This window comes from Melanotaenia boesemani, chromosome 19 (genome assembly GCF_017639745.1).
Source record: "Melanotaenia boesemani isolate fMelBoe1 chromosome 19, fMelBoe1.pri, whole genome shotgun sequence".
NCBI lineage: Eukaryota > Metazoa > Chordata > Actinopteri > Atheriniformes > Melanotaeniidae > Melanotaenia > Melanotaenia boesemani.
In genome coordinates this window covers 13,663,460-13,691,349 of record NC_055700.1, presented here as the reverse complement: position 1 = coordinate 13,691,349, position 27,890 = coordinate 13,663,460, and the positions used below count along the sequence as shown (strand labels likewise).

Below are 27,890 nucleotides of genomic sequence, written 5' to 3'. Positions count from 1 at the left end.
TTAGGTCTGGAAAAGTGTAGTGTGTTAGATTAATTGAGCATGGCAGAATTATGACAGCTGTTTACACTAGGAGCCTTACGAGCATTTTAGCACACCTTTTAGGTTTGAGTGCACTGGCTGACAGATGGAAGGCTTTTTCCTTCCAGTGTAGTGGAAAGCCTGAAAATGTCATCCACCAGAGACTGACCTTGATGCTGAACCCAACCTTCACTCTTTGAACATTAGCCCATTGAAATACCAAGTTAATGAATGCATACTGCAGTGTGCATCTAATTAGAAACAGGTCAAAGTTAGCAAGATGTCTGTGCAATCACCATTAGCCAGCCACTTACTGCAGGCTCAGGTGCCTAATCGATGGGAAACAAAAGCGTCTCCGTAGACACGTTCTCAAGGTAAAGATGTGATCATCACTGTGATAATCAGCTTTCACACCATAATAAAGGCAGCAGAGACAAATATGTAGGGTATTTACAGGAATCCGAAGTGCTGACCTGGACAGCATCTGCAAAGGACACTTTCATATCCATAGGGCCTGGGTGTGCAGGTCATAGATTGAGTGTCTCTTTGTGGATAAGTATAATTGCCTGAAAGCTCATGAAGTGCTTCAAGAGTGGAGTTTAGCTCTATCCCCTGTGAACACATAGATTTGCACATGCTGAAGTGGACCTTGTAAGCCATTTCAAGGTGCTTTGGAATCTTTACACAGCTTAACAGGACCTTATGGATATGTATGCACATGACATGAGCACTCATTAGCAAACATACACACAGATATTAACTTGTGTGCCTGCATACATGTACCTCAACATGCACTAAACAAACAAATAGTTAGCATTCAGAGATCCCCTAAGAAGTGAAAACACATTACCATCCTGAAGCTGGCATATGCAGTCCAAGTGAAACAGGAAAAAGGTGTTTTGGTGCCTCTGCAAAAACAAGGCTTTAGCAGAAAACTAGCCATTCCTGACTGCCCCACTGGCAAGGGACGTTTACACTAAAGAGTTTAAATGTGCTCAATGTTCAAGAGAAACATATACAGGAGAGATTTCCATGGGGTCTCCCTTAGTTAAACATACACTTCAACCCAATTTCCAGGACATGTCCTTAGATATAGATATAAAAATCTAACATGTCAATGCAGTTGTTCTCTAAATTTACCAACATAGGATGGATGGATGGATGGATGGATGGATGGATGTGAAGGATGTATAAATGAAATTGCCACTTGCAACAAATCTAACCTGTGCAGATAATAGCAGCTTCAGTGAAGAAGATATAATGTTCTAAATCTATTCAACAGATTCATAACTCACTTTTTCTCTTTTTAGATAAATAATAAACAGACTTATATAATGCTTTCACTTTACTGTCTTGTTAATGTCTACAATAAAATGTGGTGATAAAGACATATTGATTTAATTTTTTCACTCTCTTTCCAGGCCTGTATGACAAATGCTTCTATGCCTCCAATGACCGAGGCTGGCTGCTCGGGATCCAGGCGGTTAGTGAATATGGGAACCGTGACCCTCGGTTCTTCTTCTCCCTTAAAACGGACCGTGCCCATAAAGTGACCTCCATTCACTCTAATGCCCGCTACATACCCAACCAATGGGCACATGTGGCAATCACATATGATGGCGTGTACATGAAGCTCTTCATCAATGGGGCCCAAGTTGGTGTTAGTCGAGAGCAGTCAGGTGATGTCTTCAGTCATTTGACCAAAAAGTGCAAAGTGTTGATGATTGGGGGGAATGCACTCAATCACAATTACAGGGGGGCAGTGGAAAGGGTGGGTCTATGGAGGCAGGCCCGAGCACAGAGGGATATTATCAGGGATATGCAGGGCCATGAGGACCCCGAAGATCTACCTCAGCTGGTAATTCGTGAAACATTCGAGCACCCTGGGCGCAAGTGGCTGACCGTTAAAGATGGTAATTTCCCCCAGCCTGAGAATGAAGGCGGACGACTGGGGTTTCTGGGTGGCATTGGAAATGCCCAAGAATTACTGGACACAACTCTAGAGCCTCCATCTTGTGGCCAAACCGTATGCGACAATGTTGAAGTCATTAAAAACTACAACCAGCGTTGGACCTTCCGTCGGCCGAAGAAAGTGCGGTATCGTGTCATAAACATTTGGGACAATGCAAGGACCAAGCCGACTGTATCAGACCACCAGATCATTCTGCAGCACCAGCAGCTTAATGATGCCTTTAGCCCCTACAATATTACCTGGGAGCTCAGCGTTCATAATGTGACTAATTCCTCCCTGCGCAATCGCTTGATTCTCGCTAACTGTGATATCAGCAAAGTGGGCGATGATGCGTGTGATCCAGAGTGCAATCATCCATTGACAGGCTTCGATGCAGGTGACTGCATGTCTAGCCATTCGAACCGCTGCCCTAAGGAGAAGCAGGGGAATGGTATATGTGACCCTGAATGTAACTGGGAAAACTTCTTCTATGATAATGGAGACTGCTGTAATCCCAATGTGACGGATGTGACCAAGACTTGCTTCAATCCCTCCTCACCACACAAGTAAGCTCTCCATATTTTGGGTTTTGCTACCATGTTTCTTTCCTTTGGTAGGTCAAACTGACAAAAAAAAAAAAAAAAAAGTTTCAACTAACCACAACATTCTGTGTTTCATTTTATGCATTTCTTTTGGCTGAAATGGTGGAGTAATCTTGGTAAAACTCCTTCCTAATATCACTTAAATCAAACAGGAACTCTTTCCATACATGTGTCTCTGAATTTTTATTTATTTATATATTTTTTTTATTTCAGGTTATACTGTTTCTGGATCATTTGGGCCGATGCCTAATGTAACCTAACTCTCAGTGTGTGTGGCCTGGGAAATGCTCTAAGGGCAGCTAGTCCAATCTAGCCTCAGCCTGATTTAATCAATGTTCCACTTTTAAGCCAGGCAAAAAAAAAAAACAAACAAAAAAAAAAAAAAAAACACACACACACACAAGTAAATGATTTTCTTGGTAGCAAATGTGGATGCCAGACCGTTTGGTTTTATGTCATCTCTGTGTGTCCTCTATGCAGTGATCTTAATTAAGCTAGTTTGATTGGAAAATGGAGTTAGTGTGGATGGACTGACAAGTAAAACAGTCTAGGGGCAGTGAGAGGTTAAAAAAACAGGGGTCAGTATGGCTGCCTTGTAGCAAAGAGAATAATTTCAAAGTCCCTAAACATACAGTAGGTACGTGCAAGAATATTCACAGAAAAATGTTTCAACTAGTTCACTTGTACTGTGAATGTAAGTGAACCATAAATGTCAAAGTGACATGGCCAGGAAGAAATAGATTTAATTTAGGACTATACAGAACCTCTCACAAAAGCATGCAGATTTTTATTGTTGTGGTAACTACATTTGTGGTTTGCAATCTCTGGTATTCACTGTTATAAGGTTTGTGCCAGACCTCCAATAGCAAAACTGTTTGTTTAAAGTGAGACATTTTTGTGGACAGCACAGGGGGGTCTTTATGGGTAAGCCTAAAAAAAAATTACCAATATTTCTTGCACTGTCATGTGAGGACAGGAGAAAAACATACAAATGAGTGGTCCTAGTGTCTGACATGGTTTGGGTTTTTCTGAGTGCATAAATCATGGATACAAGGCTGTTTTCAGTCCCACTTAATACTGAAGCACTGTCTTTTTTGGCACTATCCTATTAGTTAAAATGACTGCTAAATAGCTACACAATTACATCTTTTTTTAAAATGGTTTTTATTTTATTTATTTATCTTTTTATTTACACAATGAAATCTAAATAACAACATCAGAAGGAAAAGCCGGTAGGTTTAGCCAGTGCCTTCATATCTCTATTCTGACCAGATTTTCTTCATATATCATCACTGGCTCATTCACCTAGAGATGACTAGGCCATTTAAGCATCATTCATTGGCCAAATTCTTGCTGCTGCAACATCTGACTCTCCCTGCAGGCATTTGAAAGATGGACTTGTTAAAGGAAGGATAGCAACAAGAGTGAGAATGAAACAGAAAAAAAAAAGACAGGATACCGTTCAGTTAAAAAAAAAGATATAACCTCCTCAAGTGGTTGCTTATTTTGCTTTGATTATGGTATGTCTGGATGGACTTGCAGGGAGCTGCACTACAAACACTTTGACATTCCTCCTTAATCATGGAATTCTGGATGAACGATGTACTGCATATGCAAAGAAACAATGGCTGCGAGGTTCTGCATTTATTTTTGCAGCATCTGCGCCTGTTACCACTTACATGTAATGTTTTTAAAAATCTGGCTAAGGCAAGACATGGGCAGCTCTGTGGTCCATCCACATCTGGCTGAAGAGAGCACATTACATAGTTCCTTACATTCTTATTCTTTTTTTTAAATCTCATAGTTTTAGTGGCACTTATAGTAAAATTATTTAAAGGATTTCCTGGAGTTTAGGATATCTAAAATTATCTCTAGAGTTTGAAAAAGGAAAACTGTACTTATTCTTTGTGGTAAGAGGCAGAAAAGAAACAGCTCTCTTAATACGTTGTTTGATTAATGTTATGATTGAGCAGCTTGAGATAAGATCAATCCCATAATATAGAAACTCAATCCATCAGGAAGTTTTTGCGAGAACCTTAAATTAAAAATGCTTTGGAAGCAACTCCCAGACTGCACCAAGATAGATACACAAACTTTGCAAGAAAGATATAGGAACTATTTCACCCTTAATACGGTTTTGGGAAATGGAGTTCTGATCTAGCATTGTCAAGGGCTAATAGGTAATTTGTTTTCCCTTCAGCCTCCGTCTCTCTGTCCCCCTCCTGAGTCAATACCCCTCACTGTGGCAGGTTAATGGATGGACCACCTTATGTCTTTCATTCACTCCCTTTCCCAGCTGTATTCTAGCTCAGCACAGGAAGCCAATCTCCAAGACCCATGAGTTGGGTGTTTTACAGTTGGTCGTCTAAACCTTAAGCCCCCATCTCATAAAACATAATGGAGTGCTTGGGCATAAATACCAGGACTTTGCACTTCCTCTTTAAAGCCTTATAAAAACACCTGTTGTCAAAGTTTCACCTGCACTCACATGTGGGCTGGTAGAAGTTTGAGGTAGGAGTTTTACACAACCAGGAAACTGATGGGAGTGTGGAGGGTGGGTGGCTTTACTTAGACCATTGTTGGAATGCAGGGGAGTTACATCTGGCTATGACAGTATGTGATGTAGCCAGATAGTGTTGGTGGTCTTTTAGAAAATATGACACACCAGGGAATTAAGCTGATAAGCCAGTGGTGAAGTAATTGTGGTTCTGAAGGCAGGGAGGGTGCTGATGAAGAGGTTCAAAACTGAGAGTTCGGTGCGGTACTCCATAAAAAGCATGTACCTCACATTTGGGAGAGTAGGAAACCATTCGGGCTATCTGTTCATCAGTTGCATATGTCTCTAAATCATGCTTTTTAAAAACTTAATGACACTCCTTGTGCTTGTATCGTCCTTGGAAGGGGAAGAGTAATTAAATGACTGAGCTTGAAGGTAAAAGAGGAGAGTGCAAGTGTAGTTATAAACTCAGAGATGAATGATGGGTTTAGGGGCTGTGGTGTTGACCATTTTGATGAAACGGGAGCCGAGGGCCCCCTCCAATTTCAGAAGTGTTCTTAACTGTGAGACTGTCATTACCATGCCAGCTCACCCAAGCTTCCACACTTTGCTGACCCAGACATATGTATACAAGGCAAATTTATTGGCTTATATGAATTATACTTGGATGTAAATGGATGAAGTCGTAATCCCCCATTTGATATGTATCAGATATAAAAGCATTAATATGACAGTTTGGGCTGCCTTGTTCACCATTGGGTCTCCCTACAACAGATGCTCTGCAGCCATACTTTATTGCAGTGACGCTTAGTTATCTACACTATCGTTATCGCTTTACCTTTCACTTCCAGGTCTTTCTCAACCCATTCTCTCTTTTTGTAAGTCTTTAAAAAGTTTGCTTAGTATATATTTAAAAAGTGGTGTGGTTAATGTTTGAATAATCCTGCCCTTCCCAAGTGGCTCATCTAAAAAAAAAAAAAAAAAAAAAAATGGTAGGATGTGAGATGAAAATGAGGATCGAGGAAATGGGATGAAGAAATTGTTGTGGGGTGAGAGAAAAACAGGAAACATGAGAGACAGGGTGAAGGATTATTGGCAAAGAGATTTGAGTAAGATATGAAAAGACAGAATGCTTAAACAAACACCCTCATAATGAAGTCTTTGGGTATTGATTAATAGCAGCTTACCAAAATGTCTACCAGCTCTTTACTACCATCTCTATAGCCAATGTTTAAAATCAGCAAATGTCCAACAAAAATGGTGTCTCCCCTGTATTAATTAAATTCTTTAATTTCCCTTATTCTCCAAATCCCCTCTTGCATGTTTCAGAGCCAAGAGTGTCAATAAAATTTAAATGATTAGATAAATTTTGACCCCAGCTGAAATGCAACTCTCACTCATTGCTGACTCAATCATTTCAGCATCAAACTGTGACCTCGTCCCCCCTCACGCATGTCCAAAACCTCTGGATAAATATTTTCAAAGGAAATAATGAAATTCCTGAAATTATTAGGAAGAGGGACCTTATATCATCTGCTCTCTCTCAGTCTCTCATTCTTTCTCTGTGCTTTTGAGCCTCAGTGAATGTCCTGTGTTGCTCTTGCATAGGCTTGAGGAGAACATGCTACTACACTGGGCCCTTTACTTTAAATCAAGGAATGCTGAATCTTCACAAAGCAGAGCTTCATCTCACTTATAAATTTAGGTAAAGGCAGGGTTCTTCAAAAAAGCGAGTAAAAATGTTAGAAAAAATGTTGTTGGTAACCTTAGTGGTATTGTTGTTGTGGGAAATAATTTTGGTGGTTAGAATTCTTCCATAACACTGCCAAAACTGAGTGTTACTGACTTTTAAATGGCTTCCTTCAGGCTACATTCAACACGGCCTATGAGACAATATGGTTTTACTCTTGAATTTTATTATTTTATGCAAACACTCTCAAAATAGTGCTGATGTCTGCAGCTAGCCTTAAGAGCTAATTTAATATGTTCTAAAAAAGCAAGAGAAGAGCTGAAAAGTAATGCTGTTCAACCTTTGAGTATTTATTGTTTTTAATATTGTTATTATTATTTAAAAACAAACTAAGTGAACTACAGGAAAGGGTCACTATGGTCGCTTGAGCAGATTAAATGCATGGTTGTAAGTAGTGACTGGAAAAAAACTTTTTTTTTTATCTTGCAACATTCCCATTAGTTAAACTAAGCATGTTTTAAATTTGATATGTGGAGCTAGGTCCATACATTGAACTTGTTTTGAATAAATACAATGGTTAAATATGGTCTGAATTTGTGTCTGGGGACTTTTCAGCAAGAGTTTTGAATTATTTACTTAAACAGTTTTTAGAAAAAAAAAATTCTTTTTTCTGTTGTCCCCTTGATTATGCTAAAATACACTAAGTCCATGCAGAAAAACTGTTGCAAAGATCAAGGTGTTTCTGTGATATGAAGCCATATGAAGTCATCATCTGTTTGGCAGCTTTCTGAGTGATTCGGATACAGTTCTGAAGAGACTGTCCTTACTAAAATGTGTCCATGTGGTGTATGTGCATGCAGACAGATGTGGACAATAATTAGATTTAGAGTATATGTGGCCTCTAGCGGTTGTGAGAGCAACTACATGTAAAGGATAAAACTGGCCTCCATGACAATGACAGTTACATTGTAAAAAATCATGTATTTTAGCCTTAACCTTAATATTTCAACCCTAACCAAGTGATGTCACAGCCTAAAGACGCCAGGAAATGACAAAGCTAAGTCTTTTGTCAAAATACAAAAAGGGAAGTGACAAAGTTTTTTAGTAAAATGTTTTGATGTTATTTCCAGAGCATATGTTAATCTTGATCTCATATCCCTTTTGTGGACTCTGGAATTTGTCAGATTTTTGCACTTTGGCATACCCCAGTGAACATCAGCCTTGCATCCTGTTTCTTCTCTGACCTCTCTCCAGCCAGTAAAAGTCAGTTAAATGTTGACTCTTGCTCTACTTTCATGCTCTTGCATTTCTTTGCTGAATCAGTCATGGTGTCCACCCAAAACGGTTAGTGCGCTGATATCCACTTACTGGTGTGTAACATGGTACCTTAAAGCAAAATGCAGGTCATGTGATGCCTTGGGCTGGGGAAAAAATATGTTGTGGAATTGAGTTTCTCAGCCTTGGGATACTGCAGGGCACTGGTGGATGTACATAATAAATGTCAGCATGTCATCAAAATTAGTCAGACGCACAGAGTTTGAAGATCTGAAAATTATGTAGTGTTGCTTTAACAAGAGATTTAACAATAATGGCAGCTCTGGTGAGGAAAAGCTTGCTGTATATGAGAAGTATTTCGCAAGACACTTGTGGGGTCAGTACTTTATAGGATGAAGTTATCAGTTGTGTTTAAGGGTATGAACAAATGACAGATTTGACTCATTGGTATATGAAAGCTTCCAAAAATGAAAAAGGAACTGCACATGATTATATTTGTAAGACTAGGTTTATCATCTAGTGTTGTATTAAAAACAAACAAACAAACAAACAAACAAAAAAAAAAGAACAACTAAAAAAACAAAAATTGTCTTTTTATTTACTTTTACTTTTGGGATAAAATCCAAAATGCTATAGAAGTAACAGGTAATATAGACAATCTGAAAGCAGGCTGAAACACTGGCTGGTCTATTTTAGCTGCAATCCCAAAATTTACCCCCCTCTCCCCCACCCCTACACCCTAACTTTCACTCGTGTTGCATATCAAGTCACTCTTTGTGCTTTTTTTCAATTTGTAAATATTCCTAGTTTTTAGTAAGTCATTGGGTGTAAGTGTACTGTAAATATAAATAGCACTTGCCAGGATTAAGCGCTTCACAAAGGTATTTGTCTTTGAAAATCGTCCCTTTTATCTTTGTATTTGCTTCATATTACTTAAGTGGAACAAATGTGATATGGACTTAGACAACAACAACAAAAGGAAAGAAAAAAATCTTTACTCTCTCAAGAGATGTACAAATTTGAATAATAATATGAAGAAAAAATGGATGGTGTAGGCCGAAGAAAGAAATTTTAATGACTATTTGTCTTTTTCAAATATATTGCATTACTGGCATATTTTTTAAAACTAGCTGTCATGACATCAAAATAAATAAGAGCCTAATTAAAAAATGAACAAAAGAAAGAAACATGTGCTCATTCAGTTTAAGAGCATTCAATTTGCATGCCAACACACAGGAAACGAAACTCTACTTATTATTATTCCACCATTAACCACTGACTTAAGAATGTGTGATGGTAAAATAAGCTGTGATTCAACAAAGTGTGCCAATAGAATTAAGTTTATTTGTTCCAGTTACAGATTATAGTATAGTGTTTCACCAGAAAAAGCACATTTGACCAAAAAAGAAAAAGAGAAGTGAATGAAAATGACTTGCTGTGCTGTTTTATTGGAGGAAACAAGAGTTTAGCTTCAGTGCACTTCATCTTATGAGGGCATGCAAAATATGAGTACAAACTATATTGGAGACAAGTGGGTCACACAAATTAGGTAAAAAAACAAATAAACAAACTGTATTCTCTAAGTGCATATTTACAAAACTTTCTAAAAGCCAAACAAATAGAAGAATTAGAATAAACTATCCTCTTGGTATTTCGTTAGCTTAACAGCCTAAGTGCATAAGTCATATTTTAAGGTTTTCAAGGCAATGATAGGCTAACGATATGCAACGTATAACTGATTCTTCCAAGAAGACTGATTTGTGGATTGTGTTTGCCAGGACCACCAGCCGGGCTTGCGTTCATAAAATGAATGACAGTTTCACTGCTGAAAAGATATCTCGTTATGTTGAGTGATTGCAATCATTAGTGCTGCCATTACTACTCCCACGGCCTCAGACAAAACAGTATGTCATACATAGGGAGACAGACTACCTGAGCAATTAATTAAAGTCTCAGGCTGACTTGAATGAAGATGCTCTGAGATGCTTTCAGAATATAAATGCCAGATATAATTAGAAGCAGATTCAAGTCATAATGAAAGTTCTGCTTCAGGTAATCGTATGTATGAGATGTTATTCAGTATTTTCACTGTAGTGTGTAACAATCAAATTCAAATCAAATGTGTGTATAAGACAGAAAAATGCAAGTTATTAACTGTTTTCCCCCACTCTTGAGTCTATTTGAATGCAGTAATTGTATTTTAAAAACAAATTATTTTAAAAAGGTGTATTTTACGTATTTATATTTTACAGGTGTATTTCTGGTAAGACCAGAATAAAAGCATCTAGTTATGTTAGAATATTTTACTGTCAGTTGTAAAGACAATTTACTTTTCCCAAACCCAACCAACTACTCTATATAGTCAAACAAAATCAGAAATAAATGTAACCACAAGTAAAAATCAAATAGTTAATATAGTAAATTATATGTTAAGAATATGTTAACATGTAATACTTTAATAGAAAAGATAATATGCCTCATTTTCTTCCTTTCCACCTTTTACTTTATTTTAAAATCTAAATGCCAAATCAAATGGACTCCCAACAGAAAACATCTGTCATCATGCTCACAAAAATGGTATTGCTTGCCTTTCAGGCTTAAAGCAGCACTACTGAACTACTAGCATGTGACATAGCACCATAAAATGAATTGCAGCTACAATGTCATACTCTGGGCTGAAAAAAACAAACAAAAAAACAAACAAACAAAAAAAAAACAAACAGGTGTGAGGTGTTTTTTCTCTGCCTTAGGACACTGCAAGGCAATGACAGATCCAGAAATGTACATAATAAATGTTGCTGTTCAATCAAAATTAAACAGAGGCCCAAAGTTTTAAGGTTGGAAGCTTATGTAGTGTTGCCTTGAAATAAAATTTTACAAATAGATTGCTACATGGGCATAGTTGCCTTCTGCATTTAAGAAATTGATGCAATGTCACACTGTCGTTGTGATTCAGTCTGATTCACTTTTCTACAAAGTTCTGCTCATGATACCACATTTTAGAGATATTAAATATTTTGACTTGCCACTTTATCTGACCTCGCCTCTTGTACTTGTATAATGATGACACGGGACCAGGTTGACTCTGTTGAATACAGTCTTTACTCTGCATTCCCCAGAGCCTCATTCAACATCTAATCCCAGCTAAAACAGCTAAACATATATCACACATCAAAACAATGCTGATATAACTCTACGTTAACTACAGATGAACCTTTCTTTTCCTTCACATTCTCATGTACATCAGTCAACCCAGACATGCCTCCATACATCTGTTTGAGGCCTAATATTTCTTTAATTGTGGAAATATTTTCAAAAGTATTACTCACATCAGAAGGAATGAATTAAGCTAATGCAACTGTAATGACTTGAGGAAACAGTTAGTTCATACAGACTGGTTTTATGAAGGCTGAATGTTAAATATCGGATCCAGGCTTGATTTATGTTAACAGCATCAGCTCCTCTTGTAATTTTGTTTTATTTGTTGCAGTGACAATAAAGTTCTATCCTAAAACACATTTTAATACCTCTAATTATGTGAAAGGAACATTGTTATATTTCTAAAGTGATTCACTGTAATTCTATAACAAAGCCAGCAAGAAGCAAAGTTTATTCAGCCCTGAATATAAACAAAACTATACAGCATGTATATTCACTTAGGAAGCCTTTAAGTGAGGCCATCTTCTTGTCTGTTTTGGATAATGATAATGTTTATTTATTAAGAAGCATCTGCCTTCTCTTTAAATCTCAGATACAGTCAGCCAAAGTTTTGTTAACAGTGACAGTTATTCTACTCATCAGAGCTTTTTAAAAATCCATTCCTGACAGTGAGTTGTAACATGCATGGGTTTTTATTTATTTTAAAAGCTTTTAACAGCAGCATGGTATCATATATTACTTAATATATTGGTTTAATAATCACAAAGTGATCCTACCTAAGTGCACTAAACTTAGGAGAACTGCTTTGAGCTTTTATGCTGCACACTCTTATGACATGAAAACTTTGTACATTATAATGAATGAGTATTAGCCTTGTCTTGTTGGTTAGTGTATCTTCTTTTTTCTTTTATTGGCTGTTGAGCTTGGTCTTCAGGTTGATAGAAAAATAAGTACAAAATAAAACATATCTAAAGAAACACTTTTAGGTTGATTTTGTCCCTGAACCACATCTTCTGTTTTACAATAGAAGGCAATTGAGGCTGTGTTTAGTGTGGGTGGGGTCATCTTAAGTAATTTTTTTGCGATGGTCATGGAACAACGTCGGAGGATGATGAGCTTATGATTTACGTGCTGCTTGGTTTAATGCTCATAGTCAGACAATGGTTTATTAAGCAAAGCCAGAGAAGGCTGTTGGCTGCAGGGCGCAACACTCTGCTGCTGCAAGTGTTATCCACAGTCATGGCTTCAGGATTTTAAAGATGCAGAGGTTGGGAGTCGCTCTCATGACTAATCCCATGACGTCAAATTGGCCAGTTGTGGCCTGCCATCTCGATACGTCACGATTTTCTGCCCAGCCATGCAACTTCAACACCCTGACAGAGTAGGTGCTAAAAATGTTTCTACATGACATAAGTTCTCTAAAAAGTTTTACTTCTCAAATATCAACTTAGCACAAAAAATAGGGAACTTTGTGTTTGGTGGATTATCTCTTTGTTGTAAAAATAATTCTTGGCAATCAGTCTTATACTGTTGGAAAGCCTGTTTGTGGGACAAGCAGCAGAGATGAGTATGTGGGCTGGGCCCATAAAAAACTTCCCAAATCGTCTCTGCTGTTTCCAAACAGTTAATTTCGTGATTGATTATTTTTGGGTGTCATTTATTGGATGGGATAATTGAAGAAAACAAAACATATAGGCAATTTAACAATTTCTTCATTTAACAAACAGGGGCTTTAGGAGAATGTGGCAGAAGTGAAGATATAGGATAGCCAGAACATCACTATGTCTCCACCACAAGCTGTAATCCTATATGCAGTAACAGTCAAATTTTTAGACATATCTACTCATTCAAAATAAAAAGACCACTGCACAATGTATTCCACTGTTCTTACAGTCTTCTATTTCTCTTTCTGCTAGCAGTTCTTCACTTTTCTGCTTTGCTTACAGTTGTAAATGATCGGGATTAGGAGTAAATTAAAAATTACATGATTAGTGTTAAAAAATATTACTAATCAAAACAGGTTACACATATTAATGCTCATTAGACCCAGTTCCTATGATGTCACATAGATACTGCCCCATGAACAGGGCTGTGAGACAGCTGGATTGTTTATTGTGGATTCAGCTTTCATTCTGGTCGCAGAAAAGAAAACCAGCTCTAGACACCAGTGAGGAGAATGCATTTTATTAAACGTGTTTATTAGTTGGACTTACTTGTTAAAACACAACTGGTTTCAAAATCTCTGGGTCATACATTCTTATGGTTTAAGGAACAATACAATTGCCAGTACTCAGGAAGAGAATACTTCATTTCACCAGAGAGCCAACAAGTTCTTTTGTTTTCTGAAAGATAGGACTGCTCCTTTTGACAAGGACTATTGTTTTGTTACTTTCAAAATACTGCTTTGTTGAAATCTACAGTATATTCTCTCAGGGAGAGTTCATCTTCATTTTGTAGCAAATAGCTTCGTGTGACATTCTTTTCTCTCTTCTGTATCGACAATTTTCTAGAGCCTATTTGGATGTGAAAGAGCTGAAAGAGATTCTACAACTGGACGGTTCGACTCACCTGAATGTGTTCTTTGCCAATTCTTCTGATGAAGATCTGGCAGGGGTTGCCACTTGGCCGTGGGACAAGGAGGCCCTTACACATTTAGGTAAAAGACAAACAAAAATACAGACACACATTCGTTCATGCGTGCAGACTCACATACACACTTACTGTAAACACCCATCCTATCCTAGCAGGATGGATGCCTAAAGCCAAAAGCAATGTGTCTTCATCTCAGCTCTCATTGAAAAGAAGGTGATAAAGAAGCTGAGGAGGCTCATTGATAATGTATTGACTGAATCTTACTCCAGTTCCACAACTATTTTATATCACATCGCTGAAGGAAAGTTTTGTGTTCAATATGCATTTCTATGACTGGCTTGTCTGTATGTTTTTTAGGTGGGATTGTGTTGAATCCTTCCTTCTATGGAACTTTTGGTCACACTGACACAATGGTCCATGAGATTGGGCATAGCCTCGGCCTATACCACGTGTTTCGAGGCATATCAGAAATTGAATCATGCAATGATGCATGTTTGGAAACTGAGCCCTCAATGGAGACTGGAGACTTGTGTGCGGACACCAACCCCTCACCCAAATACAAAGGCTGCAATGACCCCAACCCAGGCAATGAAACCTGTGGCTGTCGGCAGTTCACACATACGCCATTTAACAACTACATGAGTTATGCAGGTAAGACTGGGCCTCCACATAGTTTTTACTACTCACCTATGCAACATTTTAAAGCTATGTCTGTCATGTGCAGAGATCACCACAGAGGAATTTGTTGAGTACATGTGCATGTGAGTTGTGTGGAATTTAGCTGGGAAAAAAGCACTGGAAAAACACAGCAGGAGGCACATCTTTTCATGCCTCTTGATTTATGCCGGTGATTTTTTTTTCTTCTCAGTCTCAGCTGAATGGAAAAAAAAAGAAAAAACTTTGATCAGGTTGCTTTTTGTTTTCTTTATGTTCCCTGGACCTATGAAAATATTTAATGCTTCCTCTCCTTTTATGCAACTCTTTTAAACACTTATCCTCTTTTATTTTCTTTTAATAAACAGATTGTATGAATGATTATCCAAAATCCTATTTACTGACTGGCTCTTTTTTTACAGATGATGCTTGTACAGACTCATTCACACTGAACCAGGTGGCAAGGATGCACTGCTACCTGGATCTGATTTACCAGACATGGCAACTGGACTCTAAACCTCCCCCGGTACCGATGGCACCCCAAGTAGTTGAGCAGCATCATAATTCCATCACTGTGGAATGGTTTCCACCAATTTCTGGACACTTTTACAACAGGTAAAATGAACTACTGTAGATACTGGAACTGCCAAACATTTGGTGCTGTATATGTTCATGAGCATGGGTTGATGAAGATTTTATCCTGATTTGATTTGATGGGAACATTTAATTTGAAATACGTTTTTTAGATACCCACAAATAAGTGTAGCCTTGTAAAACTGCATCTACAAAACTTGTCTTTTGCTGCGCTGTTCCTGTCTGTACTGTATCTGTATATAGCATATCACTCAGGTGTGTTTGGTCTGTATCTAAGTTGGTTGCTGTTCCTGCCTGTTGGTTTCCTAGAGAAGTGGGATCAGTGTGTGATAAATGTACTGAGGGGCGAGTTCTTCTGCAGTATGCCTTCAACTCTTCATCTCCAAGGCCATGCGCCCCTTCTGGACACTGGTCACCACGAGAGGCTGAAGGTACAGTGATATACTTCATACTATACTGATTTATGTCAGGTTTCATGGCATTTTATACTGCTATTGTGGAGTGGAACTGGATTTGTACATTGGCATATTGTTGAAACATCAACAGTACTTTGCTAATAAATAACAGTCATAAGTAATTAAATTACAAGCTTTTTATACTAAAGGAAATATCATATAAAAGCAAAACCATACCCCCTTTTCATCTGCAGTTTACAGAATTACTACATGATTTGAGGTTTATCTGGGGTTGGGTTTTTTAGTCAATACTTCGTGCACAAAATTTGGTGACTGACTCAACCTCAAAAAATGCAAATGACTCACTAGTTTCATGACACTTGGGCCGTGGGACAATATGGAAGTATCATGGAGGTCGTTTCCCAGTGGATGGTGGTGTATAGTACCACAATTCCCATATGAGGACTCAGGCCTGAAACCAAGGTTAAAGTTCATTCCTGTAAATCCCCATTTTCAAAATGTAGTAAACACTGAAATTAGCTACATTTTTTTTTTAAAAAGAGCAATTTTCATTATCAGAGTTACAACACAGGAACATTCACATGGCATCAGAGATTAAGTATTTCAACTATCAAAAATAGTTAGCTCCTTATCTGGATACTATGCCTCCTTCTATTTACAGCTATGTGTACATATGGTATTGATATCAACACACGCACCCACACAAATCAACAAAGAGCCTTGTATGGTATTCTCCACGTGCTGTAATCAAAAAACAGCACATTGACTTGTGCCTCATGTCCTGCCTCCTGTGCCTCCTGTAGTCAGATGTTTCCCCGTGGAGAGACAAATCAGTATTCCAGATCTTCTTTGAAAGAAATGGAAATTGTTTGTTCTTAACCAAAGATGAAAGAAACAATCCAGACTTTTGTTGGTCTAAAAGACTGGGTCAATGATGGTATGGGCGTTTTTCAGTGCACTTTGCAGAGATTTACACTCCTGTAATGGCAGTATTATTGCAGAAAAGCGCAATGAGACTTTAGTGCAACATATACTGTCCTTTCCGGGGATGTCCATACATTTTAGAACAAAACAATGCAAAAACCACATCCAGCAACAATTGCAAAAGCTTAACCTTAAAAGACAAGGCTACAGTTTTTCCACAATTTTCACTTATCTTTATAAAAGTCTGTGAAGAAATTTAAAACAAAAATGGAAATGTTATATACCCTTAAAGGGAATAGAAGGAAAGGGAAAATATAACACCTAAAATGTCTTTATTATTCCTATCATTATCCTAATAGCTAATAGAGCTTGCACACAATGAAAAGAAGGAGACTAAAACACAATGAAATAATGACACTCAATGGGCAAAATGTTGTGAAGGACATAATACAATGCAAATCAAGTCTACTGGAAGTTGTTAAAAGTACCTATTTCTCTTCCCTAAGCTCTGTGTTGGACCCAGAAGTTAGTATAGTGCAAGTTATGTCTGACCTAAAAGGCACGAAAGTGAAATCAGTAGTGGCTGGTGTTTGTTTTAAAAACAAGTTCCATAAATAAGAGGCTAATTGGACTCAAATAAAGTTTTTTTTTCTTCATTTTTTTTATGTCCAATCAAGCCAAATACTGAACTTAAGGCTTCAAAACATCATCTTACAGCAATGATTGTGAACACAATGGCTATCTCTGCTTTTTGCACGCATAAGCTATGCTGGTGTTTTTTTGTTTTTTTTTTGTATTTTTTGCTGTCGTTGCAAATTGCCTAAACAAATTTGTTGTTTAAAGGGGGAAGGGAGTTAGGCCCTCAGGGACCTGGATCCCCAAGCAGCTGAGTACTCTGCCTGCTCACAAGCTGCTGGTGTGACTTAATTATGAAAAAAATTCCAGATCCTCACCAACATTTAACGCGTGCTATTTTTGCCCATGCACCACCTCTCCATCAAATCATTATAAGGTTGAGTTGAGCTGAGCTAGTCAACAGTGAGCTGAGCTTCGACACTGCAACATAACTGCATGAATGCACACATTTTAACAAACACCATCTGGCATAAATTAAATGCACATACATAAACAAACTGCACTAACAGTGGAAACACCTGTCTAGTTATAGTACATACCCATTTTCTTTCTGTTACCTTAATGCAAATGAGTTTTAGATTGTGAGTAATGATGTTGTCTGCTGCGAATGTAGATCAGTGGTGTTGGATACCTAACGTCTTCCACTCCACTGTCTCATTTTGAGAAAAATTTATATAAATCAAGTTAGGATATCTTTTGCTTACAGTATGTGGGCGAGTAAAACATTATCAATAAACACCTGCCTCAACATTTTAAGCATACAGCCCAAAATGTGAATGCATTGTACTTGCTCCCATAAAGGACCAGTGAAAATAATATTCTAAATAAACATACACTCACTTCCCACTTTTTTAGCTACACTTTATCAGGTCTGGACCCCCAATTTTTAGGACTGGCTTAATTCTTGGTAGCATAGCTTCAACAAGGGATGGGAAACATTCCTCAGAGATGTTGGTACATATTGACAGGATAGCATTAATGTGTTAGTTGACTAAACATCCATGATTTGTATCTCCCATTCCTCTGCATCCTGAAGGTGCTGTATTGGATTGAGACCTGGTGACTGCAGGCCCTTGGAGTACAGCCATGAGCTCTGTAACATGGTTACACTGTAATCATAAAGGGATGAACATGATTGACAACATTACTTAGGAAGGCTGTGGTGGTTAAACAACTCTCAGTTGATAGTAAGAGGCCATTATACCACCAGCCTTACCAGTAGGATGGATCCATGCTTTTATGTTGTTTATACTAAATTCTGATGCTACTATCTCTCAACATGTTGTGCTCACCTTGGTTGTAAAAAGTGATTTTTTGAGTTACCATGTGTGTTACCATTACAGTTTTTTGCAAAATAAAAACAGTATTTCTAAAACTTCAACAAAGTACAATTGCGATTTGCAGGTGTTTTCACTGAATGCTGTTTAGCACATAAGCTGTAATTCTCATAAAATCTCATCCCGTGAGACTCCACTTTGAGGAGGAAGGAGATTTCTAATTCCTCCTAAAACTCTGCATTTCGCTGTTGTTCGCTTTCATGGTGACAGTTGTATTTTTCTCTTTAATTATTTGTAAAACATTTTCCATCTCCTCCTCTGTCTATACATCTTGCACCATCTTTACTTGAAAATGAACTGGTCACGTGACCTCCCACGTCACAAATGCGAAAAAAGTGTTTCCATTACACTTTTTTGATATACTTTTATATCGACACGTCTGACAAACCACCTCATGAGAGCATAAAAACTTTTTAGCAATATTTGAAACTTTTTTTTTAAATGTGTTTCCATTAGCAAGTTTTTATTGCGATATTTAGCTTTTGCACAATTCTAGGGGTGATGGAAACGCAGCTGTTGCCTTTCTATCATCTTCAACCAGTCACAGATGCCCCTCACTGGATAACTTTTGGACAATTCTCTGTAAACCCTAGAAATGGTTGTGTGAAAAAATCCAAGTAGTTCAGCAGTTTCTGAAATACTCAGACCTGAAATGTTAATACAATGCTGACATGACATCTGACACCAACAAGATTCAAAGTCACTTAAATCCTGTTCTGATTTCCACTTTGAACTTCAGCAAGTCTTCTTCACCATGTGTTCATGCCTAATTGCACGGAATTGCTGTCATTTGATTGGCTGATTAGTTATTTGTGTTAGGCAGTTGAAGAGGTGCATCTAAAGCGGTCAGAGAAGAAAATATTCAAGTGATGTTTTTTTTTTAAAAATCTTATCAGTTGGAGCTGAAGTACCAACAACTATATAGAATCTAACCATTGCTTTTGCTGTTTTCACACAATATATGACGTTCATAATTATATGCAAAAATAAACCTTTGAATTTAAACAGACCCATCTGTGAAAAGAAGAGAAAGTATCAACAATATCTTAGACGTCTTTTAAAAGACCCAAAAAAGTCCCAAAGCTATGAATAAAAAAAATATTTAACCAATAAAGAGGAGAAAATGAATCATTACAGTAAAACTACAGCATAGTACAATGATATAATTCATAATACTCATAAATTACATACAATAAATTACTTTCTCACTTGGTAGGCAGCATGTTGAGGACCGGAAGCTCCCAGTTTACCTCATGGCCGTCCTTGTTATTAATACAGTGAAACTAAATACAAAGGTTTGAAAAATGCACTGACCAACAAATATTTAATGCAACCAAAAATCTGTTTTATGTGTTTTGTTATAAATATGATCATCATCAACATAATCCTTTCTTTGGACTTTAATATAGACCATATTAAATGAAGCAAAGATGCCAATATTGTAAAATCAAACACACATACAATCCTCAGTTCTCTAAAGTTTGTTTGATATTTACTAATGGATTAAATAAGATCCTTTCTGATTTTAATTTGATAAAAATCATCTTGTTTTTATCCAGATTTTTGCTGTGAAAGATTCATATCACATGAAACAGCAGAACAGACTGATCTGAAATGGTTCGGAATAAACAAACAGCTGCATTGTTGGATAACCTCACTCAACCAAGATGTTTAATTCCAGACAACAGTGTTTAAAAATCGACTTTTCATCAAGTCTTTTAAGCTGTTGTACTGTTGAAATGGTGTAGCAACTAACTGGTAACTAAGTGGTCATCTTCACTAAGTACATCTTTTGACTGCTTTTCCACAGAATATACTCAAAGTCAAATCCCCAATACTATCTTAGCAAAATGCCAGAATTAGTGGCAAATCTCTCTTTTTAAAGTTTGCTTGAAAACAATTCTGCCAGCCAGTGATGCACTAAATGCTTCTGATAAAAATTTACTTCCACACACCTTTCTTTACTTATTGGGCCTGAAATCAATTTTAAAAGGAGCCATTAGTAGTACTGAGTCAGTTTTATGGTCAAATAAAATGCACTTTCCCAGTGGATGGTGAATCACACTGCAAATGGGATGTCAGTACTAAAACAAAATATTAACAGAAATAGGAAAAAGTAATATATAGGTTTGAAAATTAATAAACCTCACCTTACACTGGATATAATGGCTTTAATGTGTGTACCAGAGGCAAGTCTGGACTTGTCTAATATGCTGTGTGAGTAAATTGTACTCTATTTTCCCTCTTGGAATGGGTCCCTGTTAGAGGCAGCTCCTCTTTCTCTATAAGCTCTGCTTGGGCCAGCTTCTCACTGGATACCACAGCTGCCGTCCTGCTGTGATATATGTGTCCAGCATTTACTTCTACTGGACATTCCGACAAACTACGGACTCTGCAAATACTGCCAAACAAAGTAATGGAATATTAGCTATTGGAATCTATTTGTATTAGAAGTTTAGGATGCTAATACCCGTATTTGTGACATTCCTGTGTTTGTCGACTTGTGTTTATTAGTATTCATGGCACCTGTTTAGGATTGTGTGCTGTCTTTTCACGCAACTTGACTGGGAAATACTGAACCAGCATTCCTCTCATAAATCTTTGCAAATCTATGCCTAGGAGAAATACTGTCTGGCGTAACAAACAATAATGAAAAGAAAAAGAGAAAAAACTCACACTGATATAGATTTCGGGAGGGGGTAAGAGATTGGGAGTGGTTGAAACCACCCAAGATAGTTAAGAAAATTGCATGTGGTTAGCAAAATTAACAAGGGAGGATCCTGGATTGATTAAAAACAGCAGTGTATGTAGATGGAAGTGAAGAGGTCCAGGATGGTATGTCCACTTTTGTATGCATTTTTTGAGTCACCATGAAGGAACATTTGTTTGTATTTACAACCTCCAACATACAACAATATTCTCCTCCTTCATGTTAATATATGGTTGAACCAATTAGGCTATATTAAAGTGAGCAGTGTTAATGAAATTGTTAGCCTTCCTTGACACCTTGGCTTCCTTTTGTTGAATTTATCATTCACTGTCTTTCATTTCTGTCACACGATTGGCAGCGTTGAATGCAAATGTAGAAAGTGATCAAAGAAAGAGGCTTTTGTCATCCTTTCTTCTGGAATTAGACAAAGCATATTGGTCATCCCTCCCTTTGATACTCACCAAGTTATTGTTTAAGGTATCTTAATAAAAAAATACAGGTCAACTACAGAGGAATACATCTTTACATTCAATTCTTGGAACTGTGTACCATTCACCATCCCTACACAATGATTTTACAAGATAGCTGAGTTTCTATCTCTGTTATCAATGTTTCATGGAGTGTTAACGTGACGTGACATTGATTCGCGAGCACTAGTGTCAGTCGGCTTTATAAAGGGCGTTAAGTGTGTCTGCAAAGTGTCTCTCTGTTTGTGTGTATGTCAAAGCTAAAGGGTTGGAGGGGGTTGATGTATGCCTTCTAAATGAGGAAGTGTGTAACAGTGTGTGACAGTGAGTCATAGATAGTGAGAGCCAGACCCAGACACTTCTTAGAAAGCATAAAGTGTGCATGCCCGGACATATCCCTGTCTGTTTATTCATCCCGCTCTCTGGACTTTTCTTGGATTAGTGTGATCCTCCAGAGCATGGATGGTACTGGTCCTGCACCAGCAGCTATTCAAGACTTATGCTTCAACGGTTTAATCTTTTAGCTTATGTCCTTACAATATCTCAAAAAGTATTTTTTCTTGCATGAGAATGATAAATTATTGGTACATTTAACTAGTTTTAATAGGCTTGTATAAGTTAAAGTATGAAGAGAATGTTTGAGAAGGGCTGAAAATAAAAGCTTGAATAAGAAATGACACCTATCCATTTGTAACAAACTACACAATGATGCTAACAAAATGGGTCTGGGAAAAATGCAGCTCAACTTTTATAAAAGTTATATAGAGTTCTATATATATATACATATATATATATATATATATATATATATATATATATATATATATATATGTATGTATATATCATGCTTACATATGCTTCCTAGAAAATAAGTTTTCATTAACATAACATTTCTACTGTTTAGCTGATCACTTCAAAGAAATTTGATAAATCGCTGCTATTTTAAACTTCCTGATTTCATCATTCATCAATCTTTTCATCAATCCATTTCATTGCGATGTGTTATGGCATCTGAATTTAAACACATCCATCACTCCGTTGGACTTTACTGCTGGCAACAAATCTCAAACCATTAGGAAACAATGCTGGGTTGTACCAGTTGTTACACAGTTTTGATCGTAGATTCCTGTTGTTGCTCCATCTCATACTGATGCCTTCTCATTTGCATTAGTTTTCAACATGCAGTGACAACCGGTTGATTTTAAATGCACCATCAAAAATTATATTGAAATGAAATCCAAATATAAATTCCAGAATAAATTTAGAAATGTTTTTTATACTTTCATAAAGGTATTGACCTATATTACCCTCAGTGCCAGCAGATGGCCATCTTTTAAATGTAAATGCAGTACTGATTTTAAAACAAAAACAAAATGACAAAATAACACAGAGAAAAATTATAAATACAACAAAGACACACAGGTGAAAAGGTTAGAAAACAGCTCCACTGGACAATCTATGTTAAACACTCAGACACACATCTGTCTTTACCACCACAGAACAAAGCTAAAGACCAACACAGTCAAGAGGAGCCCATACCTCAAATATTTCTTAGACCGCCTCCAATTAGCAGCAAAATGCTAAAACATCTAGATGTTTGCAAAGCTCCACTGTAACGTTCATCTAAATCTTTACTCCACAACAACTCACAAAACCTGCAACTACTTGTTATTGCGCTGATAGCATAGATCACACACTTCAAGAGTTCAATGCCTGATATATTGTAATGATGTCCAATATGCACTTTCTAAATGGGTTGTTTTTGGTTTCCAGACTCATTCTAGCGTGAATGGTTCATTGTCAAGGCTAGCATCTTTATATTTCACTCACCTTCATGCCTCTTTTGTCTGTAAGGAATGTATGAAGGAGACATTTTAGATGAGAAAATATGTGATTTTACTTTTAGGGCATCTTGTGTCCTTGACAATGATATAAAAACCTGCTTTTATCCTTTCATAGTAAATTTTGATGACTGGTCTCAGCTGGGAATTTCTTCCATAAGGAAGTGTATAATACACACAAATCATTGTGCTTTTGATATTTGTCCAAATCCGTTACACTTGCAGATTGAATTATCAGTCATAGATATATCCTCTCTTGGCTGTAATACAATTTATTTAGCCTTGGGTTGCACAATGGATGACACCCCTACTCTGCCTCCTCTTAAATCTCCAACAACATTAACTACAGTGCCAGAGCAGGAGTGAGGCCCATCATAACAGCTGACATTACAAAATATTTTCAGTGGCTGCAACTCCTTTCCCTGTGAACTCAATGAAAATTTACGAAGAAAGCCAGGACTGAATAAATTGAACAAAGCCAAACTCCTGGAGCACCTTAGTTCATTCTCTTCCAGCCTTCCCCCTTTCACTTTCTTTTCTTGTTTTCCCTAACTCTCTTTCCCTTTCTTTAATTCACCTTCACTCTGGCCACACACACACTTACAGTACAATAATAAATGTGTTGAGATAATGTGGCTTGGAAACTATATTCAGTCCTCACTTGATTAAACACTGGAATTTTGCACGGTGCCCAGAAATGAGGTTAGCAAATGGCTTCGCTGGTTGCCAGCTTGGAATTGCACAAAAGGAAATCGAGGGAGAACATAGTGTCTGCTGCTTGCTGGCTTCTAAAAGTGCTTGATGAATGTTAGTGTACGTCACTTGGGATAATGCGAGTTAGCTGTGTGTGGACTCCAAATATGGCTGGAGTGTGACTGTTTGAGGTTGTAATGACTGCGCTGAAGTGAGAACCCTTAACAGGGCCCCTCTCAGAAGGTACACACCTCAGCTCTGCCTTTCCTCTGCAGATGGACTCACAATGAACCCTCAGTTTCACCTCAACCTTGATGTCGCAAGACCTGCAGATATACCAGAAAACATCCCTGATGCAAGTTCTGTATCTGCCAGCGGTCACAAATTCGCTGTTAGCATTTAAAATTTAGCTTAAAAAGACCATCATGCATGCACATGAAAAAAAACAAACAAAAAACAAACAGAAAAAAAAGCAAAATCTGAATTTTCAAATGAATCCAACTGCAGGATATTTGTTTTAATCATCACACATCTTTAATGTCATTCAACAGTGATGACTCATAAGTAGGAACTGGCTGAAATAATGTTCTAATGGATGTGATTTTTTGAAGCCTGTGTGTTGTTTACATACTGTCTGTTTTGTAATCTTATCCCACAGGCCCTCCAGATGTGGAGCAGGCATGTGAACCAAGTGTGCGCACGTGGAGCCCCAATGCAGGGATTGAGCAAGGTGTTGTTGGCCTGTCGGAGTGCCCTGACCAGGGCTGCATGCTTCAACTAGAGTTCCCCTACCCGCTGGTACCTGACTCCTTGACCGTGTGGGTCACATTTTTCAGCCCTGAGGAAACAGCGCTGCCTGCTATCCATAACATCTTGCTACTGACTGTCGGTGGGGGCAACATTTCACTGGGCCCCAGTAATGTTTTTTGTGACACCCCACTGACTATGAAGCTGGATGTAGAAGAAGAGGTGTATGGGGTACAGTTTTACACTATGGAGCAACACCTGGAGATTGATGCCACTCTCTTGGCCTCCAAGCCAGACTGCATTCTTTGCAGGCATTGTCAACCACTGCGCTACCGCCTGTTGCGGCAACCAGCCTTCACCCATGCACCTCATGGACTGATGTTGAATGAACCAATCCGCCGATATACAGACAGGTAAGTCAATTGGTAGGTGAATATCAACTGCCATTGAATTAGCTCCACAAAGTAAACTCTGCTTTATATTCTTAAGGTGAGAAACAACCAATCTGCTTTTCTTCCTTTTAAAATGTAGAAGTCATACAGTTTATTCTAAGTTTTTTTTCTGACAAAGTGTTTATTCCTAGAAGTAGAGAGTTGCTAAGTGGTTAGGCTTCCCGGTTTAATGTGAGGTAATTAGCATTTTTCAGACATGCCAGTAAAATGTGTATATTTATCTGTGGAAACTATCCACAAAAATATGTTTACGTTATACCAGATATCCTTTCCAATACCCCCTGGACCTCTAGCAAGCCACTGCTGCTGCTACAGTTTCAAATCTGTTGCCCAACATTTGTTTCCTAAGTCACAGGTCAGTTGTTGCCCACATTTGTTTTTTCCTATGTTCCATGAAGCAAGGGCAAATAGATGAGTCGTTGAAGGTATTATCTGCACACTGTGGTGAGAATTTAGTGCTTTGCTTACATGGAATGTGCTGACTTGATGAAAATGTGCTATACATGGCACTGCTGCATGTTATACCATCCCACTCTCTCTCTGTCTGCGGGGTTCACATGAGAAGGAAAGTGCAAGATAAGAGGTGAAAGGGTGTGTTTGTGTGTTATGCAAGATGAAGTGATGACATCTAAATTCCATAATGCATCTGTGCACAACTTCCTGGTTGAATGGCAGGATCTGTGTGAGGGTGCCTACAGTAGGGATATATTTATTTGGAGGTTTTGGCACACTTCAGTGGCTATTGATGTACTGTAGGTAGTTTTACTGCTGTGGTATATTTCACTAGCTGTGGTTGCATTCCAGTGGTAGTGGTCAGTGGCAGTGGCTGTCTATTTTTTTTTCTTCTGAGAACATGTGAGATCTTGTCTGTGTTGGATGGTCAAAGAATTTCAGTAAAAAAACATGTTTTTGTCAACCATTCACCCCCCCTACCCCAAAAAAAGTCCCCCAAAGAAAACAGAATTTCTAAAACTTATTTTAAACAAGTAAAAACAAACAAATGTGAGAAAATAACTCAATAGGATATTTAACTTGTTTTGCGTCACCCTCATTATCTTTGATATCTATCGTATGATGTTGATCCAGGGGCACTGGCAGTGTCTCAAATCTGGTGACTGTTTGCATATCATGCCATCATTCAAACTGATTAAGTGAAATGAAAACAGGCTCCACTCCACAGAACTACTATGTAATTATTCAACAAATATTTTTGTAAGAGAAAAGATAAGTCAAGCTGGTCAGAAATCTCCCAAAGATGTTATATTCTGTGATGTAAATTCACCCAGATGTTTTAAGCCTGCCACAAATCCAATATAAAGTGCCCTGTTTGATCACTGGGGTCCAGCTGCTGAAAAGCTTTTGTTGACCACACAGAAAGTTACTTCTTCTTGCAGTTTGTTACCAGGGGGTTGGATAGAGAGGGTGTGGGATGGGCGTGAGTGACCTCTTGCTGTCAGGCCACTGGCCTTCATCTGAGCTGGGGCAAACAACAAGAAGAATGGTTGACATCTTGGCTCATTTGGCTCCATCCATGAGTGGTGGTTTGTTTGGAATGGCTAACGGCTGGGAGGTCAGGGTGACAGAGTAAATTATGGTGGAGAATAAGAAGGGTGAAGAGGAGATGCAGGGTGGGAGGTTGTATCAGTAGGGGGTAAATTATTACTTGGCTTGGGAAGGGGATGGGGGTGGGTGGCAGTGGGTGATGAAGGAGACATTAGGGGGTCAAGAAAGTATGAAGCGAGACCTCCCAGGCAAAAGAGACAACAGGATATCTCCCAGAACATCACTAGTATCTCACACACCCCTCCATAATCAAACTCTATTCCTGTTTTGCACAAGTCCTTCCCATTATGTGCTCCTTCCATTTCTTTTAGGTGGACATGTTTTTAAGCAAAATATCAGAATTATTTTCAGTTTTACGCTTTTCGTGGTTGAGCATCCAGAAATGAAACCAGTATGTTCCACCAGAAGTTATTGTGACAACATGGAACAATTGTTTCAATCATCCTCCGCTCACAATGTTCTGATGGCAGGATTGGGGGAGGAGTTGTGTCTCACAATTTTGCAACTTTCTAATGTTGTCTTTCCCACTCAGTGATCTGAGAAACTAAGTAAGTAACTAAACTAAATTTTCATTTTCTTTTTCAAGCTTTCTGTTTGCATTAATTACACAACAATGCCTGTCACTTTTTGCATATAAAAATGAGTGCACCATGTGGATGCATTTTCAGAAAAGAGAGCCATGAAATCTGTGGCTGGTTGCAAGGATCAATAATAAACTAACTCGTAGTGTCATCTAGCATCTTTCTCAGCATTCAGTGATTTTAATTTCATAACAATGTCTTGGCGGCTGTCAAACTGGCAAAAGCAGGATTTCTTCGTTTGTGGGTCTTGCAGGCTCAGTGTAGGAAAAAAAAATCTTACTTATATTTATCTGTTTTTCTCATCTGGGACATTTCAGCCAAAAATAATGAGGAGCAACAGTATGGAAGCACATCCATATCCATAAGCCTGGTGCATACACCTGTAAGGACAGCGATAGCATTGATGAGCACAGACACACTGATGCTTTTCTTACGCTTAAAGGATGGCACATTTGTCCTCAAATGCCTTTATGTGTAATCACCTGGTACTA

At 38.0% G+C, this 27,890-nt stretch overlaps 1 protein-coding gene across 1 annotated transcript in view; it reads left to right on the top strand.

The window, feature by feature from the left end:
- The window catches only part of pappaa (pregnancy-associated plasma protein A, pappalysin 1a), a 106,375-nt gene that overhangs the window by 6,339 nt on the left and 72,146 nt on the right, over positions 1 to 27,890 (top strand). The window contains exons 2-7 of the mRNA XM_041970559.1: positions 1,440 to 2,535; positions 13,703 to 13,848; positions 14,142 to 14,435; positions 14,861 to 15,053; positions 15,342 to 15,463; positions 24,715 to 25,216. Of these exons, the coding sequence (XP_041826493.1) occupies positions 1,440 to 2,535; positions 13,703 to 13,848; positions 14,142 to 14,435; positions 14,861 to 15,053; positions 15,342 to 15,463; positions 24,715 to 25,216 (2,353 nt within the window). The remainder of the gene's footprint in view (positions 1 to 1,439; positions 2,536 to 13,702; positions 13,849 to 14,141; positions 14,436 to 14,860; positions 15,054 to 15,341; positions 15,464 to 24,714; positions 25,217 to 27,890) is intronic.